Source organism: Notolepis coatsorum (genome assembly GCF_963971535.1).
Source record: "Notolepis coatsorum genome assembly, chromosome: 9".
Lineage (NCBI taxonomy): Eukaryota > Metazoa > Chordata > Actinopteri > Aulopiformes > Paralepididae > Notolepis > Notolepis coatsorum.
The window spans coordinates 111,847,612-111,868,507 of NC_140173.1; the positions used below are offsets into that span (position 1 = coordinate 111,847,612).

Genomic DNA, 20,896 nt, shown 5'->3' on the forward strand with positions numbered 1-20,896 from the left:
ACGATGATGTCACGTTATAAAAGGCTCAGAAAACTAAAAGGAGAGTCCATCCTGCACCAGTTAGAGCATCCGCCCTGCGCCTCTGAGACAGAAGAGGCGCTTGTATACAGTGGGAAGTGGGGAGGATTCTGAGGTGCTTTGTGCTGTGGCACCGACACACAGGAACACAGCGCAGCCTCACACAGCTGCGTCAATGGGACTGTCAAGTGAGTTGCTCCTCATTCACGGCTCTTTTCAATTTAACAGACAACGGGCAGAATTTGTGTGACTTGTTACTGGGTTCACATGATCTGTTAATGGGCCTGCTTAACGGTTTGAGGATAAAGACATTTAATATGAACATTCATAGTATGCACGTTGATTTTAGAATAGGGTTTCGGGTCCAGTTCAAAATTTAATTGCTGATGTGTGTGACATTTTAAGAATTACATTTAGCAATGCACAGAAATTCCTGTGATTACATATTCCTCCACTTCAATTTGATTGTTTTTCAAGGTAAGGAGGATATTATATTAGGAGTCATTTTAATTTAATTTCCACTTGGGTTCAAGGTAACTCATTGGGCGCCATACCCGAGTACAGTCGGGTTATCTCGCCAACCATTGAGCGCCAAAACCCAAGTATACTCGTGTTTTGATCCTTTGATCTTTTCCTTTGATCCCTGTTCTATACGGTCAGCCGGAGCCCTCTAGGTGTCCCTGATTCTTCTGCCTACGTTGGAATTGCAATGACGATCAAATCTCACCAGGTGGCAGTATCGCCTACCTTTTGAACTCTGATAGTCTAGTTCAGACTGTCCTGATCCCTTTCTGTCCTGCCTCGCTCTGAGGGGGAGGAGCTCTTGCAGAGCAATCGCTAGATCTTCTCGCCTCAAAACCTATAGTTTCCCGTATACACAAGTAATTACATATAAACGAGTAATTGCGATCGCCGATGGGATAATTTATTCTTTTTGGAGTACCTTCTGTCTAAGGTAAGGTATATTCTATGTCTATTTTACCGAACCTGAAACATGTTTCTGTAACGATCACAGTGTTGTATTTTACCGGACCTAAACGAAGCCTTTTGTAACTCACATTTTCGGGGTAAGACTACCCCCCCCCCCAGGCAATCAACCAGAACGATTTGGGCTTATTGCATATAATGCGTCATATCTCGCGATCTATGGAAAAAGACTGGATTATTTTGGAAAGGGGCAATGTTTAGCGTGTAACAAACTACAGTCTAGAAATTAACTGATTAGTCAGTAATGGACTATGAACAGTGCCTTGTCAAATGAGCCATACTATTGTCTCCATAGCTATAATACAGAACACACGATGGCTCTGCAAACATCGCTAAAATGGTCAATAACGCTGGCGCCAGCCAGAACAGATGGGGAAAGTAGGTGGCACTCAAAGAGTTAAAGTGCAACTCACTATTTGGTTTTTAAATTAATATATATTGAATTTGGTTTGACTACATAAAAAAATTCTGGGTTGACCTTAAAGGAAAACTCCAACATTTTGGGAAATTAGCTTATTTGCCATCTACCCTGGAGTTAGACAAGAAGATACATACCTTTTTCTTCTCTGTGCATGCAGTAGGAGTAGGAAGACGTTGGGAACTAGGCTAATGGAGGAACCTACTTCCAGTGACTGACGCTAAGCTAGGCTAACAGTGCACGTCTTCCTACTACTGCATGCACAGAGAAGAAAAAGGTACGTATCTTAACACTTTGAGTGCCAATGACGAGAAATCTTGTTATTTAATTGTTATTGCTTTTAATATCGATATCCATTCATTTTTCATCAATCCAGCCCCACGTTATCATTGGGACTGGCTCTGACCTCAAAAAGGTCAGATACCGCCCCCTATCGTCTCCCGGATGGTATTGCACCCATTGGATTGGACTCAATGGAAATGCATGGTGAAAAAAAAACCCGGATTCCACATTTGACTTCTCAGGCAATGTAACCAGTACATAACGTTGGATCAATAAACGCGATCGATATTTGGAATGGCGATAAGGAATTGGAATAATCTTTTTGCAGAACATCTGATGTGAGGTAAGGAATCTATTTTACCAGTCTTGGGGTAATCAGATGTTTTTTTCACATATTTCACAACGTGTTCCCTATGTGTGTATGTGTGTATATGACGTTAGCGCTGACCAGGTCATAGATAATCGATTTTCAGCCTGCTTCTCTAGCGTGCATAAGTACACATATACTATCGATAATCTAGCATTTATTTGAAAACTTCATAAATCAGCCGGAAAATGACAACGTGTTGTGTGTATTACACTAAAGGGCGATTTCTGTGGAATCTTTTTTTCTTCTAGATATTTTCAAAAACAACCTTCTTTCAAAACGGTATAAAACGGAAATGTACCGATGAAAAAACAATCCGTTTCGTACATGTTGACTGCAAGCAAGTCATTGATAAGCGACGGGCGTATTAGACACATAGCCATAATATAGAATATAGAAATAGCTCAGCGAAAATCATGAAATATCGGAAAATAAGTCCCAAAAGGCTGGCATTCAAGCGATAAATCGTGCGCCCCCTGCTGGCACTAATTGTGTTAACACTCCAACATTTTGGGAACCCTGGAGTTAGACAAGAAGATGCATACCTTTTTCTTCTCTGTGCATGCAGTAGGAGTAGGAAGACGTTGGGAACTAGGCTAATGGAGGAACCTACTTCCAGTGACTGACGCTAAACTAGGCTAACGGTGCGCGTCTTCCTACTCCTACTGCATGCACAGAGAAGAAAAAAGGTATGTATCTTGTCTAACTCCAGGGTAGATGGCAAATAAGCAAATTTCCCAAAATGTTGTAGTTTTCCTATAAGCCCGATGTTAATAAGTAGGCAATATTACAACCTATGTGAGCTATTGGTTTGCTTGGCGCTTCAATGTCTGTATGTACTATGCACACACAAACACACAGACATAAGCACAGAATACTGTGCATATATCTTAACCTGTAATCAATAACAACTGCACACATGCAGGTGGAGGTACCCTGTAGGCCAGGCAGACAGCAGCAGCACTGGCCCTGCTCCCCACAGGCAATTATTGTGTTTGGAAAATAAATTAAATGACTAACAAAATAGGTCAAATTAAGTGTTTCCCAGACACACTAATAAAAAAGGGCCTCCCTAATTGCTAGTCTCTGAAGGGACAAAAATACAAACACAACAAAACGTTACATTGTATCAGACAACGGCGACAAAAAGTGAGTGCTGAGGATGGGCCGTGCAGAGGAGGCGCAGAGAAGAAAAGGACGCAGCATGGGTTTGTGTAATTACATGTTTTGCCTTGATCGGCAGAATGTTTACCATCCATCAATCAACCACAGCTTGTCTGAAGGCAGGAGCAGATGGCGAAGCAAGGAATTGAACTTGTCATTTACTCTGTTTCAGACAGACATCTTGGGAAGAGGCTGGAAGATAAAGACAACGGTGTCGGTTCTACTGTAGTCCGTATTGTTCCAATTGTCCCAACGCAGCCTTGGTCGCAGCTCCTTCATACGAGAGGACACAAGGATTCCACCACTGAGAAATAAATCAATACAAAGGCCTTCTCTCCCTCCCGCTCATTCTTCTAGTCCAGGGGTTCTCAAACTTTTTTATACCACAACCCCATTTTATTTAGGATTTTGTTTGGCGACCCCACACTTAATGTATCGCTTAATTTCAATGTGGAATTAAGGAATATCAAAATAAAAGCACACGTTGAACTTGATCATGCATATTTATTAGAAAATGTAATTACAGCACTATGTTATCAATACACATTTATAAAATGAGGCATATTTAGCCAAAATATGTTGCCAGAACATAAAAATAATTATTTTTTTTCTTTTTGCCAATGCGCAACCTCACTGTCACCTACCCACGACCCCACTTTGGGTTGCGACCCGTAGTTTGACAACCGCTGTTCTAGTCTTTCCCCTTCATCTCGCTTGAGGGCGGCTTGTCTATACCCACAGAAGTCTGCCCAGTCATTGACATCCTATACCCTCCGGCCTCATGCCAGATCATTCAGAGTTAACCTCTTAAAATGACATGAGAAAATGGAGGATGAAAAAAAGCAAACATGTCACATCAGAACAACCGGTGTTTTCCGAAGTTCTTAGTCTAAGGCCTCAAGTCTCCTCGTATACAACTCCCCCTTTGTTCACAGGGGCCATTGTTGGGGCTAAGTCTGCTGTTAAACTAAATTAGTGTGACTACCTTTGAGACTTTTGGGGGCAGTCATGTGGAGAATGAACGAGTTGAATGTATGAAAGATGAAGTCAAACCCTTGACGCCTGTTGATGAATCTTTTTAAAGAAGGTGAGAAGAGAGTCAAACACAATGAATTTCCTCCACGCCGCGTTAGTGGAGGATTGGCACTTTCTGAGGGGTGGAAATTGCACCTTAGTGGCTAATGAAGCCCAAAGCCTCAATTAGTAGCGGCACACAATAGCCGATGGACATCGCCCCCTGTTTACCACTCACGTTTCAACCCCTCACTCCAGAAACAGTCTGGGAAATTTGGACAGGTGTCAAGGGAAAACAAAACCAGCTAACCATGATGTTCATTGTGACTTTCTGACAGCATGGGCTGATCCTCCAGTCTATTCCTAAGCAAGTAAAAAATGTTAAGGACAGCTTAATGTCGTCATGGCCAAACACAGATGTTCCCGCTTAGCCAGCTACACTAAATGCACTATTAGGCTTGTTATTGTTTTAGTCGTTGACATGTCCACGTACTGCCACGAGTAGTGCACTATGCTGCTGTAGAAGGGCCAGATCCTAGTGGCCCAAACTAAATGGTGGCCGGTGAAGGCTGGCTGAGGTGGAACGGGGGCTGGGAGGCTTAGTGAGTGAGAGGAAGAACTGGAAACTAAATCTGCCACAGCACCAAGAAATTGCTCACTGGGAGGCTGCAAGGTTAATGGTCTATGCACACCAATACAAAGACAGACTTTGCTTTGGCAAATATGTTCAAGGCTAGAAAAGGCTGTCACCTGATTCTTGTGGTGCAAACAAATTTGGGGATTCACCTTCGGTACTGGAAAAGGTTCAACAAAACCTTGGAAAGGGCATGCGGGAACCACATCTTTCATTTCACTTCAATTAAAATTTCAGTTGTGCAGCCAATCTCAATTATTTTGTAGAAACCGATGCCATCTGCAGTCTGAGGACAACTGCAGTGCCTATTCATCACTTTCACATGTGATGTATAGAGCCATGACTGCATGGAATTCCTTACCACCTGCACTAACTACTGTATGGTTGAAGACAAACAGACATTTAAAAAACACCGTAAAAATCATATAAGAAAGAGTGGTACTGTCAGTTAAGTAAACATAGTGGGTGATTGAGAAGATGGGTATGTGTGATTGGTGAACTTAGATTTTTAATATATTTGTATGTTGTATTGAGATGTATTGTTGTGCTTTAAGTGAACATATTATGCCTTGAAACATGATTGAGTAGATGGGTATGTGTGATTGGTGAACTTAGATATTTTATTATATAATATTTGTATGTGTTATTGAGGTGTATTGTATTGTTTTATTGTATTGTATTGTATTAATTGTATTGTATTGATTTTATTGTATTGTATTGATTTGTGTGGACCCCAGTAATAGTAGCCTATGCCTGTGGCAATGGCTAATGGGGATCCGAATAAACTAAACTAAACATGAATACCATGGATCAATATTTCTAAATAAAACAAAAAAAATGATATTTACACTTTTATTTTCAATTAAGTTGTATACAATTGTCACCAAAACACAGGTTTATTTCCTGTTACAATGTTTGCTAATACATTAGCTGACAGGAATATAAATACAAATATAAATGACACGGGAAAAATAATCCCAACCTGAGCATGACATAAGAGCAAAATGGCAGTTGTGTGAATATGGTCAATGGAGTCCAATCTGTTCCCCTAGCAACAGAATTCTCCTGAAAAGGTCTATAGGTGAATGCTAAAGTTATCTTTAAAAACTGGGCTTGAGGAAAGGGAATCAAAACAAAGTGTGAATCCTCTAAATTCAAGCCTGAATTAAAGGCAAATGTGCTGGTGAGAACCACACCCACCCCAGAGGTCACCCCTTGAGGTCAGGACTAAGAGTGAGTTGGGTGGGCTTAGCTGGCAGTGGAGTCCTGGGAGCTTTGTTTGCTGGGGGCCTGAGTGGCATCCCTGGTGGCATCCAGTACGCTGCTGGGGAATGGATGGGTTGAGGATGGCGAACCTGCAGAGAGACGACCGTTAAGTCCAGAACATAAGGCAGTCGTGAGCATCACTTTTCAATCAGGTAGGAAATTACTACTTGAGACAAGTATTTCATATTTGAGAGAGTACAGTATGTGTAGTGACACCAATACTGTGTACAGCTGATGGAAACATGCCATCTGTTTACTAAAACCCACAACAGCACAAATAGCATAGTTCATTTGTAATAAAAATATGTGCAATATAAAGGTGATTTTAAGGTTGGTAATACATTGATCTATATACAATTAAATGGATGGCATCAGCTGAATTACATATGAGGATATTCTTTCCTGTGCTTGAGGAAAACATGTAGCACTTGACAGTCTGCACAATTACTACTTGGCACAATAAATGTGCCACCTGAATACACATCACACACAAAACCTTTATCTTTATTTTATATTGAAAAAATTGTATTAAACATAAAAATAGCCTACTTTAATCCACACTTGCACAAAACTCTTAATAGGTGCTACCTATTACTTGGTTCTCTGTCGGTTTGCTTAGCGTGTAATGTCACGTACAAATTAAAGAGTGGATCATTAATAAAAGAGGCATACAGTAAGTTACACTTATTTATATACAATTTATTTCCTTGATTTATCTGGCTCTGTCCCGTTGCCTGGCTCTGTCCCGTTCCACAGTACTGCATATCTGTACGTCATGTATGTCATAAATGTCATGATTAGTTTAGATGAGATGATTAGATTAGATTTTTATACCTGTATATCTGTATATTGTGTATGTCATAAATGTCTGGATGATACAGTACTGTATATCTGTATGTCATGTATGTCATAAATGTCCTTATGAATTGAAAATGGGGGACCCTGATGTAAACAAGACGAAAGTCTTTCTCTGGTCTGCATCCCCTTAACAATTGTGTGTATTGAGCCGTACTGTACTGTACCCATTCTGCAATCTGTTAATTAAAGTTTTCAATCAATCATACATTTACCACAAGTGAAAGTAAAAAAACAGCTTTAAAGGAACACGCCAAATGCACTGACTCTTCTCCAGAGTCAGACAAGGAGATAGATACCAATTTCATGTCTGTGCGTTCAGTACAACATTATCCGACTACAAGCAAGCCTAGTTTAGTACAAATTAATGGAAGTGGATACAAACCACTATCCTAGCTTAAAACTCCGGGAGAGGTATTTTTGGCCAACAGCTAGGCTAGCGGGATAGCTTTCTACTGAACACACAGAGAGGAAATTAGTATCGATCTACTTGTCTGACTCTGGAGAAGACAGTAAGCACATTTCCCATAATGTTGGCATGTCCCTTTAAGAGGTGTGATTCAGAGGAGACAGAACTTACTAGCGTCCTGTGTCTCCAGTGCATCCCGCCGTCTCAACAGAATCCTCTCCAGTTCTCCATTGCCGTTAGTTGACTGAGACTCTGCTTTCCGTTGGGGGGACGGCCTTTTGAAATTGGCCTGTACAGTCTGCACAAAAAAGAGGAATAGAACTTGTGAACATTGTTACTCAGCTGATAGAGTTGTGCCCTTCCTGATGACTTGTTGTACAGAACTTGTAAGTCGCTTTGGATAAAAGTGTCAGCTAAATGACTAAATGTAAATGTGAGGGATATTATTTGGGGGATATTTGTGTGTATTATGTACAGTACACAGGGAACTGAGTCTGACAAACCATAACTCTTTAATTGCCAAACCCAGAGATAAGTCGGGTTAACTCCTTCTGAGTCTCTCTGTACTGGCCATGAGACTCCGGTAGCGCTTGCCTGACCGCAACAGTTCAAAGAGGCAGTTGTTTGGGTGACTAGAGTCTTTGGTTATTCTCTTAGCCGTGGCCCTGCAACGCTTGTTGTAAATGTCCTGGAGAGTGGAAACCCACCTCCAATTGTGCGTTCGGCTGAACGTGCCACTCTCTGTAGTCTGCTGCGGTCGTGTGCGGTGCTATTCCCAAACCAGGATGTGATGTTAGAAGTCAGGATGCTCTCTATTGTGCATGAGTAGAAGTTCTTAAGGATCTTCTGACTCACTTTGAACTTCCTTAGGCGCCTAAGCAAGTAGAGGCGTTGCCGTGCCTTCTTCACTACACTTCATACCCAGGTGTAATGATAGTTTATTATCAGCGAGCCAGATCATGGCTTTTACTCTTTCAGCCGCTGATGCCCACAATCCAATGTTGGATTCTTTAACTCCAATCACCCGAGCAGTGGAGATCTCCATATAAATTACATCTAATAGTGTTAAAGCCCAATTGATCATTGTAAGTTTTCAATGTTTACTTAAAAAGAAATCATACAGTAGTCTCCAGATGAACTACTCTTCTCCAAAAGCCAGAAACCAGAGAAATAAGACTCAAACTTGTGATGTCATCAGGTATAAAGTCTGGAGCTGCTCCATAGACAATGAATGGGAGAATGATTTTGTGCACCCACAGAATGTTTGTTTTATTTTTTATACCCTACTGAGCTTTATTCTATAGTAGTGTTCTGTCCTGAAACAGAACATGTACCCATTCACTCAGAACATTCCCCTGGGTGCTCTCAGTGTCATCTAGAACATCTCTGGGCATAATAATGATAGCCAGCTGTCGTGGGCAGAACACATTGATACCATAGTGAAGAAGATGGGGAGTGGTATCTCCATTGTGAGGAAATGTCTTTCTTATGTCCCTACATATATTGTGGGACAGGTGGCGAAATATAAAATTTTATGTCACCTAGATTATTGTGCACCAGTATGGTCCTCTGCATCCAAGGGTCAACAAAAAAAATTGCAAACTGCCCAGAACAGAGCTGCAAGGTTAGTTTTACATTGTTCCATGAGAACAAACACCATCACTATGCACCGGCAACTCTCATGGTTAACAGTAGAGAATAGGCTGGTTTTCAACACAATTAAATTTTTCAGGAACACTGTCTTTTCATCTCAACCTGTTTTCTTATACAAACAAATTGTCAGATGCAGTCAGGTTCATTCTTATTTTACTAGGTCAGCTGATGATGGACAGATTATGTTACCACGTCCAAAATAAAATGCTTTAAAGAGGACTGTTGTTTATCGTGCCATCAATAATTGGAATAACTGCCCATTGAACATAAGTAAATTGAATAGTAAAGTGTCTTTCAAATACCACCTGAGAATGCACTACTTAAATATGTGAGCAAAATATTCTGATTCTAATGATGTCTACAATGTTTTACTGTTTTTAGATTATCATTGTTAATTGTGATTGTCATATGTATCTCATGTTGTTATGTTTTGTGTTTTCTGTTGTCTTTCTGTGTGGACCCCAGGAAGACTAGCTCGCCACTTAGGTGACAGCTAATGGGGATCCTTTTAAACAATAAACAATCTCCCAATTCATTGCCTATGGAGCAACTACAGACATTGGGTCTCATTCCCCAACATTTTCCAAAGAGTTCTCTTGGAAGACTTATCTTGGAACCGACAGACAGAATCAATGACAAGTTCACTCTGAGTCCCCAACATGCTGGTAATATGTCTTAACACATTCGGGGCCATGGGATGAGTCTAATTAATGTCAAGAGGACCGGGGAATGTAAACAAACGTGGGGTTGTTTGTACAGCTAAATCTATACTTTATAGTATTGCTATCTGTCCATTCTCATTGTCAATTGAGTCCCTTCAAAATGGCTTAAAGAAAAAAAATCATCAATAGGTTCTCATTTTATAGCGCCGTGAATATAAGCGTTATACGGGATTTGGGACTAGTATATTTTCTGGAAGGCTAGATATAGAGCTAATAGCTGCTAACGTTATATCCAATGGCATTTCCGTTTTACAGATGCTACAGAAATAACTCAAACTGCATATGATCGGCACGCTCCCAAAGCATGTATGCATGAAAGGGGGGGGGGGGGGGGCGGGGGACGTCGTTTATTATTATTGATGACCAATAACCGTGTTCGTCTAACTAGCCACATAGGCCGATCGCCTGGATGGCTATCAAAACAATGCCCGATCGGGCTGTAATTTACGTGAAAAAGATCTTACCATGAGCCGGTTGGATCCCCCCGAGCATTTCCCCGTTATCGATCGCCATCTGGTAGATCGATATGTCCATTGGCTGATTATAAATGCAACAGACAATAGCTATCGCTTCAGATGAGTAGAAAACTACATTAGAGATCCAAAAAAAGAAAGACAACTTCTGCCACAGGAAACACTCTATTATTGCGATAGCGCCCCTAAGAGGATCTGGCCGGTATTGCATGTTGGCGAATTCAAAGAGTAGGGTAAATCTGCAGTGCCGCTCGGCGACCTTGAATAGGTTATTAAAATGGAATAAAAGCAATAACAACTTGCCACGGATATATCCGTGCTTCTGTCCATTAAGCATGGAATCGAAACACGGAGATCTCCGTGCTTGGGCGGGAATGTGTTAAGTGGCTCAAACGGTCGCACCTGTGATATGATCTGATATCGGTTTGGGGAATGGCATTATGTCTCAAATGCAAACGCGCGTCCCCGTTCAGGTCATTTGCATACAAAACAACGCCTCCAGAGCTCCTTATAAGGCAAAGTAATGACGCAGCTGTGTGGAAATGGATGCGGAAGTGCCTTGCGAGTCTTGCGCGACCCATCGAAATGAGATTAGATTAATGTATTGTCATCATATATAGTACAGCTCGTCGTGGTACACCTGCCGCAGCGCGCGCGCACACACACACACGCGCGTGCGCAGTATACTGTAGCCTACGGCGTAATGAATGAACGCAGTATAGGCTTATTATTCCATTAATGCCTACGGCGTAATGAATGAACGCAGTATAGGCTTATTATTCCATTAATGACTTGTTGCATTAGGATTTAGTAGATACTATATGCTCTGCCCTACGTACAGTATAGGTACAGTCTGTACTTATACTGTACGTAGGGCAGAGGCAGAGCATATATATAGTATCTACTCAATCCTAATGAAACAAGTAACTAGAATATATTAAGCCTATACTGTTCATTAGACACGTAGGCCATACTGGCGCACACAAGACTTGTTATGGAATATTAATGCAGTCTATTTCCATGCTATAGTGTATTTCAATATAAGTTTAATTGATTAATGATATATTTGAAGGAATTCAGGTTTATAGCTATATCAAACAAAGGTCTGTCCCATTGTATACCAATCAATGGGATATATTGCATGTTGACCTGCATTCTTTCAAATGTATATAATTAATCCTTAAAACAGATGTGTAACAAATAAGAAATACAAATTCCACAGAAGGCATTAAATAATTATAATTTTCAATCATATCACAATAATTGCATAATTGTGTTTGAATATCTGAGTAATTAAAGTAATTATACATTTGTCCAAAATAGCTGGTTCAGATATGGTTAATCCAGCTGCCCTATGATCAGATGAATCCATATTATTTATTTTTCCGACATCAAATGCGTAATTTCTTATCGTACAAATATTCTCATATTTATTTTAATTATGATTAAGTAATTAATTCCAAGGAGGCCTGTAGCGTTAACATGAAGGAATCACTATGAGAACACAGTCTGTCAAGTTAATAACATTTTCAATTAGTCAATCAATCATAGCATTCTTAAATCTGCTCTCAGCCACGCTCAAATCTGATTTCAGGAAAATTTGGGGAATCGCGCTACCAGCCCTAATATGTCTTAAATGGGCAGAAATCTGCCTAAGAGTAAAATTTTTGTCGTAAATCCGTTCAGGAATGAGACCCATTATACTTGATGACATCACAAATTTGACCTTTAGTACTCTAGTTTTTGAATTTCAGAAATAGATGTTTGTGTTCACTAATATTGTTGGACTATCTTACACCACAGGAATAATGTGAATTCTGAAAATGTCTGTAATTCACCTTTAATCACTGGTGAAGACAAAATTATTTTAACATTTTAAGGTAGACCTGTCCTTTTCATGTTCATGTTCTGCTAGAAAATTATTTTCAAAATGTACTTGAAAATAATGGACAATGGCTATCAGGACATTACCATGATTCCTTTAAGTTCCTGAATGGCATAATTAGGGGGCTGCCTCTCCACCTGATGAAAGGAAAAGATGGGTTTGGTAAATAAACAGCAGTTTGACACATTATACTTATTTTCCCTCATCAGCCTTAGGAGGCTAAATTCCACTTCTTATCACAGTGACCAGACACTGTAGGCAGCCGCTAGGCATTTTTCCTTTTATCTGAAAGGAGGAAACATGTCAACACAGAATCATTTAAAGTCATTAGTCAATATTCCCATCTTCACATTATTGATAATTACTTAAGGAGCCTAAAACAAGCAGTTTGAAGGGTGTGTAGACTAAAATATGTCTTTTGCGTCTGTCATGTTCTATCAAAACAAGTAACACTTAGGTAATCTTAAACACTGATAACTATAGCACTATAAACAATGTTTTAAAAAACATGGTGACAGGGTTTTATTTTCAGCAGACGGGCGAAACACACATTTCAGCTGAAATACCACATTCGGGTGCTGGTAATATGTCATGACAGCATTGTCATTAAAATAAAGATTCTGTCACCGCTATGAGCTTTTCATTTCAAGTGCCAACTTCTGGTGAATGGCAATTGCTTTGACCAATCACGGCTTAATCACAGAGAGATGTGTTGGCCAATCTGTCCAAACCGAATCGTCATTCAAATGAAGATATATAAATTTTTACAGAGATGTTTACATTCTCAACGTTTTTCTCGACTCAAGTTTTCGGGTGTTTTGTTGTTCCTGTGATGGAAAGAGAGGCGGACACGTCTTCTTATACCAAAGAGGAGCTGATAAGCTTTGTCCACAAGGGCTGTGTCTGAAACGTTTAAAGGAACACACTAACATTATGGGAAATGTGCTTATTGTCTTCTCCAGAGTGAGACATGTAGATACCAATTTCCTTGTTCAGTAGAAAGCTAAAAACTCCAGGAGAGGCGTTTTTGGCCAACAGTTAGGCTAGCTGGTCCGTATTTGCTTAATTCATTTGTGCTAAGCTAGGCTAATTTGCAGCTGGATATCTTTCTACTTTATGCACAGAGGAAATTGGTATCTATCTTCTCGTCTGACTCTGGAGAAGGCAGTAAAAACATTTCCCACAATGTTGGCGTGTTCCTTTAACTGGGGTGTTTTGTACCTTCTATACTAAACATTTTTCACCAATCGGTATTGGTTGATATGGGTGGAAGAAAATAAATCAGATATGGGCCTCTAAAACACATCAGTGCATCCCTATTCCCTGCTGGTGACCCTTGTCAGTGACCTGCATGCTGTGTAAAGACAGTACAGTACCCGCTTGGTCCTGGTGGCTGACTGGCCCACTGGTCGGAGGTGAACTCCTTTCTTGATTCTATTCATCATCTCATCCACTGCCTGCTGCCTGACGTTAACTTCTGGCGGAGAGAGAGAGTTATATAATGTGATTACTGTGCTCCTCCATTGAAGAAGCTATAGTTATAGATCGTAGGGCGCTATCCCTTTGTCCACTCTAATAATGAATAACTTTCTCCACATGCACACACCTATTTACCTCCGCCTGGCCACACCCACATCCGCTCCTATATAAGCGGGGTCGTGGCCACACAATCAGCTCCTTCCCTACTTTCACCATCGAAAGTGTCTGTAATACACCACTTTAAGTTTAGTGCCAAAGTAGTTTGTTGAAGAGAAGAGGAGCTGTGTTGACATTGTATCTTTGTTTTCTCTCTCACTATTTTTCGAGAAAATAAAGCGATAATGTCTTCACCACCGGAGAGTCTAGAAGATGATGATCATTCTGACCTCCACCGGCACTTCGCATTGGGGCGCGCGTCGCTGAGCAATCCCCGCCGGCATTGTCTCCGGCTCTGCAGCTGGATACTATGCCTCGGGAGGCGGTCGGCTGTGTCAGAGCTGACGGTCTCCCTGGGCGGGTGATGTTTTTGCGATGCAAGCTTTGGGTGTGTCAGTTGTGAGGGGACAACAACTGTGCAGCTTGCGTAAGGTCGGCTCCAGGCTAGAATCCCTTCGTTGCCCCTTATAGCGGCATGGAGGGGGTTCTAGTTTGATGCCCCACGATAACACAGTGCTGATTCCAAGTCTGCGGTTCAATTCCCCGGGTCTCTGGAAAACGGATACCCTCTGCCACCGCGCTGGCCCAGTTTTTCAGGACGAAAACACCCGGCACGAGGGATGCGAGTTTGGTGTTTCATTATGAGAATATCTCCGAGCTCGAGTCGGCTGCAGCCCGCGTACAACGGGGCTTACTGCCGATGCCGCTGTTTCTGGTAAACACCGTTCTGTGAGAGGGACGTGTGTTGCCTTTTTCCCTTTTTTCTTCGGATAAAAAGAGGAAAAGACAGCGGCTGTCAGAAGTGTTGGCCTGTATTGCTATTTCTCACGTTATACAGCTTCAGAGTAGCCGCTTAGCTTGCTACTGTGTTAGCTAGTGGCTATCGATAGCCGGTAGAAGCGAACTGTTAGCCAGTTAGCTGCTAGGCTAAGTCGTTAGCTGGCAGCTACGCTCGGCTGGAAACGTTAGCTTGATGCTATCAGTTAGCCTGGAGTTAGCTGTTAGCTTATGCTACAACCATTGGCGCTAGCCGTGAGGAGGTAGCGGGCCCTGGCACTCTGACTACGGCGTCATCTCTGGCAGAAGATGTCGTCGGGCCTGCGCCATGACCGGCCGCAGGAGGGGGCCGTCGCGCCGGAGCAAGGCTCCAGCCGTCGCCGCTTCTGGCCCTGCCAGCGAGAGGCCTCATCAACGTGGTAGACCAACCTGTGTTTGCGGCCATTTCGTCCTGCGTACGAGGTGCAGGTAAGATGTCCGTAGGACATTACCCCACTCTTCCTTCCTCCCCCTCCAGAATGTTTTTGGTTAATAACGATGTCTTTGTTTAACAAAACATATGTTACTTCACTGCATTTGGAGATATGACGTGTGCTGTGTGAAAATTGTCTTGGTCGCTATCTTGTATAGCTTAGGTTCTAGCATTGGCCAAGGCTTATGTCTTTCTCTCTACCTAAAAACAGCATTATTTTTTACATGAGTAAAAATGAACTGTTTTTTTTTGTTGTATGATGAGAAGTTGTGTGTGTGTTCAGAGTCCACAACTGGCTGGGTGTTAACCTACAGCGCTGTACATAGTGGCATGTGATCAAGGGCCTGAGTCCCTCTCTTGGCTTGTTATTTTCTTTACTTAAGGGTAATGGTAAAAATAACGAGTGGCAAGTTTTCACACATAAGCAGAGCCGTGGATAAAACGAGGTTTTACTCTACAGGTAAGTATGTGCTTCATCTGGCGCGCCATGCACCTGGTGTCACGGCTGTTTTTTCTTTTGGCGTCGTATCAGGGGTGAGGTGGTGGGTGAAATTATTCCCCGGTTTGCCCCCCCCCCCTCAAATATGATCAACGTGTGTTGATTCACTATATTTTTGGGGATAAGGTGTAATCCCTCAGCTACTGCTGGGGTTGTGCTCTTGCTTAGGGAGAGTGCAGTTTTCTCAGAAAATTGTTTGGTCGCTATTATGTATGACTTAGCAAGGCCTGTAGCTAGCACTTGGTCGAGGACTTATGTCTTCTCTCGTCATAAAAGACGGCGTTCCTCTTGCAGTAGTGAGAGTGAACTTTTGCCTTTTTTTTGTGAAAGAGGGTTGTGTGTATCATGTTTTCACGTTTAAGTAAACGTCGCATTGAGTCCACAACTGGGTTAGGTGTTAGCCTACAGAAGTTTAAGTAGAAAAAGGGGGTAACCACTGCACTCAGACAGGTGCGTAGTCCAACATTAATTAAGTTGCAAAAAAAGGAGGTAGGGACCGCACTCGGAATATCGTTGTTTTTATTTTCAAGTTGTTAAAGGGCACAAAACGTTTTCAGCCATCCGGCCTTCATCAGTGTGCAAATGACAAATGTGACAAACACAACTTAAATAGGCTGTACTTGACAACAGGTGGGTACAATCGGCAATCAGTTAACAGGCTAGGTTGACGTCATGATTAGTAGCAGGGCTAGATTGACAAGTAGATATCACAATATCACATAAATGTGTATGATGGCAATGTATGAAAACAACAAATTGATACATATTACAATATTTTCAGACCTGTATGGAATAAAAAAGACAGTACATTGGGGTGCATCAGGTTGTTAAACCGTTCATTAAACAGTGTACTAGTTTTTTTCTCTCTCATACAGTAGATAACTTTGGATAGTACCTAAATAAATGGAGCTCATATAGTAGATAACTTAGGATAGCATCTACAGGAATGGAGCCAAACTGGACTCTTCATTCATCCAAGATGGAATACATCGATTTGAGCCGATGTCAATACAATATACAATATATAATTTACAACTCTGTATGGAACAAAAACACAGTACATTGGGGGTATCAGGTTGTAAGACCGTTCATTAATCAGTGTACTAGTTTTTGTTTATACAGTAGATAACTTATGATAGCTAAAGGAATGGAGTCAAATTGAACTCTTCATTCACCCCAACTGGATACATAGATTTGAGCCGATGAATCCATACACATTCCCGTTGCAAAAGCAGTTGTTCATGGTTGCCACCCCTTCTATTAAGAAAAACCATCTCTAGACCTATGCACTTGAGGTCATTCATTTTATGATCCATTTCGTTAAAATGTCGTGCCACAGGGGAATTAATGTCAGTCCGCTTTATATTGCTTCTGTGTTCGTTCAATCGGATTTTTAATTTGCGGGATGTCTGTCCAATATAGTATTTTTTACATGGGCAGAATAATAGATAAATTATGTGTGTGGAATTGCATGTTATTAGCGATCTGATCTTGTAATTCTTCCCGGTGTGGGAGTCGTGAAATGTGTTTGTTTTGATCATGTGGCTGCAAGATGTGCATGATCTACATGGGAAGCTTCCATGAATAAAAGGTTCTGGCTTTGAATACGAGTCCGCTCTGACAAGGTGGTCCTTCAGGTTTGTAGCCCTTTTATGTGTAAAGCGTGGAGGGTGTTGGAAGCGATCATTTAAAGTTCTATCCGATGATAGAATGTGCCAGTGTTTCTTGACTGTGGACTTGATAACGTAACTAAATGGATCATAAGTAAGGACATAATTTATGGTGCCTGGTGTTCTGTTTCTTTCTTTCTTCCGGAATAGTTCTTTTCTTTCAATTTGGTTTACAGTGGCCATGGCAGAGTTAAGACACTGCTTTGGGTAGCCCTTTTCATCAAATCGTCCCAACATATTTTCACTTTCGGAGTGGAACTCCTCTTGAGAGCTACAGATACGTTTGAGTCTGTATAGTTGACTTACAGGCAGGCTTTTCTTTAAAGGCACCGGGTGGTGACTAGAAAACTGTAGGAGATTGTTTTTATCCGTTGGTTTTCTGTAGATAGTTGTGGCAATTAGGTTATTAATTTGAGTTAGTTTTACATCTAGGAAGTGAATGGATTCTCGGCTCTTTTCCATACTAAAAGTGATGGATTCTACACAAGAGTTCAAATACGACAAAAAGGATGACAGCTCTATTTCGTTTCCTGACCAGACCATGAAAACATCATCGATAAATCGAACAAAGTATTTGATATAGGGTCCATACAACGCATTGTTGTAAATGAAGTCCTCCTCGAACTTACCCATAAATAAACACGCATAGGCGCATGCGGATGGGGATCCCATAGCAGACCCATATTCCTGTTGGTAATAGGTATTTTTAAACATAAATACATTTCTATTCAATGTAAATTTCATCAGTTCCATGATAAATTCATGTGGGGGCGTTTGGTCTGGGTGTTTACCTAGGAAATGGTTCAAAGCTTCTAGACCAAGGTTGTGGTTAATGTTGGGAATATAGCGAAGTAACGTCTAGGGTTACAAGAATATCACTGTCACCAATATTTCTGACTAAATCTAGTTTAGATAGAAAGTCAGAGGTATCTTTTATATACGAGGGAAGTTTCCAAACCAGTGGTTGGATGTGATAGTCTACAAACTTGGAGGCATTCTCTGTGAGGGACCCTCTCCCCGAGATTATTGGTCGGAGTGGAGGGTCGTTTGGACATTTGTGCACCTTGGCTAAACCATAGATGACAGGTGTGATAGGGAACTCATCCACCAGGAATTTTGCTTCTTTTGCAGTGACCCATTTATTTTCTTCAGCTCTTTTGATTATCTGTTTCAATTCTAGGTTGTAGTTATTCCTGGGATTCAGTCAAATTCTCGTATAATATTTGGTGTCAGTTAACATCTCTTTGATTTTTTCACTGTATCTAGACGTATCCATTATAGAGATTCCACCGCCTTTGTCACAAGCCTTAATGGTGATATTTCTATTCTTGGCTAGTTGGTCTGCAGCCTTTCTTTCGGTTTGAGAGAAGTTTTTTCTCTTGCTATTAATCAGTTGTTCGCTTTCCACAAACTGATTCTCAACTTCATCCTCTACCAGTCTACAAAAGGCATTAATAGAGTGATTGTTGACCATAGGGTTGAAAGTGCTTTTGGGTCTGAACACTTTAACACTGGGATCTGGTAAGACATTGGATTCAGAATTAGCAGTTTTCAGTTTAACATTTCTGAAAAAACGGAACATTTATTTTTTTATAGTAAACGAATCAATTAATGGTGTTGGAACAAACGACAGTCCCTTGGTCAATACCTGTTTCTCAGTGTCAGTGAGAACGTGAGAAGAGAGGTTGAAGATGAGGTTTTCGGGTGGTGGTCTCACCACCTGCGTTGGCCCCAATTCCTCCCTCTCCCTCTCCCTCCCCTTGCCCCTCTTTCCGCGCCGGGTGCGGGCCACATGTCGTGTGGATCTTCCTGTTCTCTGTCGCGTAGTCTCTGCGAGGATCTTGTCGGGGGTCCGGGCTGTCTCCGCCCGAAAAAACGGCATTGTTGTGGAGCCTGTCCCTGGGATTGCCTACAGAAGTTTACATGTATAGCTCTTGTACCAAGGCCTTTGGCCCCTCTCTTTGGTCTGTGTTTTTTCTTTACTTTAGGGTAAAGGTGTAAAAATTCAGGTGGCAAGTTTCGCACATGAGCCTGAAGCCGTGTATAAAGGCAGTTTTTTGCACAAACAAGGTTATCATCTGTGGCAGGCGTGCAGAATGTGAAGCTGTTACCCTAACAGGTATAATGCGCTTTCATGTAGCGCGCTACGACTGGTGTCATGGCTCTGCTTTGTTGTTGCATCGTATCAGGGGTGAGGGGTCATAAGGGGTGGACTAATAAACCCCTCCCCCCTTTACTGATTGGCCGGGAGGTGGGACCTCCTGCCTGTCAGTCTCCCTGTCGGCTGAGGGGTCAGCACGTCACAGGGAGGGGGGTTCCCTGGTTCCACTCCATGTTAGGATGGGTGGGTCACGGGATTTCCCCCCGGCCATGGAATACGTCACTGGCCGCGTTTTTCCTATTGGCCATGAGACATCCGTGAGTTTTCAGGCTCTGTGCTGCAGACCGCTGTCATTGTCAAAGTTGGATGATGCGATGCATTCGAAAACGTTGTTTTCTGCTCTGCTCTCTATTAAAGTGTGTATTGGGCCGTTGGTCACTTGGCCCAATTATTATTACATGTATCTTTTTCAATTGTTACTCACGTAGAGGTCTCTCTGAACTTCTGTCTGGCGGCTCACGTGCATCTCCGGGGGGAGATGACGGAGTAGATCATTGGCGGAGGGGTCTCACGCCCATGAGGTGGGCCACCAGGAGCAGTGCATTCGCGTACTGACCGCCTTGGTGGCGTTTTGGATCGACACGCGTACCTACCCCCCTCTTAGGACTGGGGATGGTGGCGTGACTAGGATGCGGGACTGGTTCTGGTCGCGCCGGACCAGGTCAGTTAACCCGTTGTTGATGTCGTGGATGTGTGTGTCATATGTATACCACCACGGGTTGCCCTTAACAGTGACGTGCTTGGTCCATACTGTGTTGTACCTTGCGCTGTGTTAGGGGGCTTGGTCCCTCTCCATTTGTTTCACCCCTCCCTCCCTGCTAGGATGGGCTGGGATGGGGCTGTCGGGGAGGTTGTTGTCAACTCCTCTAGGCATCCCTGTGTAGGTCCCGGTCCGCCGGTCCCAGGTCCGAACTCGTTCTCGTCGACCTGTTGGCCTGGGTTAACCCTTCGAAAACTGAAACACTTGTGCTGCTTGTATAGCCTGTGTATACACGCAGTTATGTTTCTGAGTTTTCTTTGTGGGTTAAGGGAACAACCGCCTCCTGTTAAACCAAACATAGGGGGGTGGTTGGCTCTTCGGTGTGTTGGTAGCAGAGTCGACTCTCGGGTTGAGGCCGGGCTTGACCCCGTCTGCCCGAGAGTATGCCCCTGCATCTTTCATGACATCTGCCAATTGTGTCAGCCTCTTCTTTGAACCTCGACCCCGCTGGATTGGGGGTCGGGTTTGTGGAGGTTATGACATGGTGCACAGCATACCGAACACCCCTTCCGCCGGGATACTGTTCTCACAGTAGACCCTTTAGGCGCCTGTCTAGTCCACAGTGCTCCAGGCACAGGTCGAGTTCTGCTCTTGGGGCCTGTTGCCTGGATTGAGGGATCAACCTCCTTGGGGGTTGTCTCCCCGGCACGCCGACTGGCCCCGCAGTGTTGTGGGGGGGTAGCCTCTTGAGGAGAGTGCTTCAGAGCGGCGTGCCAAGGGGGGAAGGGCCTGCTCTTGATTTGGGCCCTGTCCGATACGCTGGCGATGTGGGGGG

General features: G+C 42.5%; 1 protein-coding gene across 3 annotated transcripts in view; it reads right to left on the reverse strand.

The window, feature by feature from the left end:
• Window positions 1–5,871: 5,871 nt before the first annotated feature.
• Window positions 5,872–20,896, reverse strand: part of shtn1 (shootin 1) — a 147,290-nt gene continuing 132,265 nt past the window's right edge. The window contains exons 13-16 of one of the 3 annotated variants that reach the window (XM_084321605.1): window positions 13,524–13,621; window positions 12,234–12,284; window positions 7,586–7,712; window positions 5,872–6,239 (exon numbers count right to left, since the gene is read on the reverse strand). In XM_084321605.1, coding sequence (XP_084177731.1) covers window positions 6,133–6,239; window positions 7,586–7,712; window positions 12,234–12,284; window positions 13,524–13,621 — 383 coding nt within the window. In that variant the 3' untranslated portion in view covers window positions 5,872–6,132. The other 2 variants (XM_084321604.1, XM_084321606.1) reach the window with 2 other exon arrangements.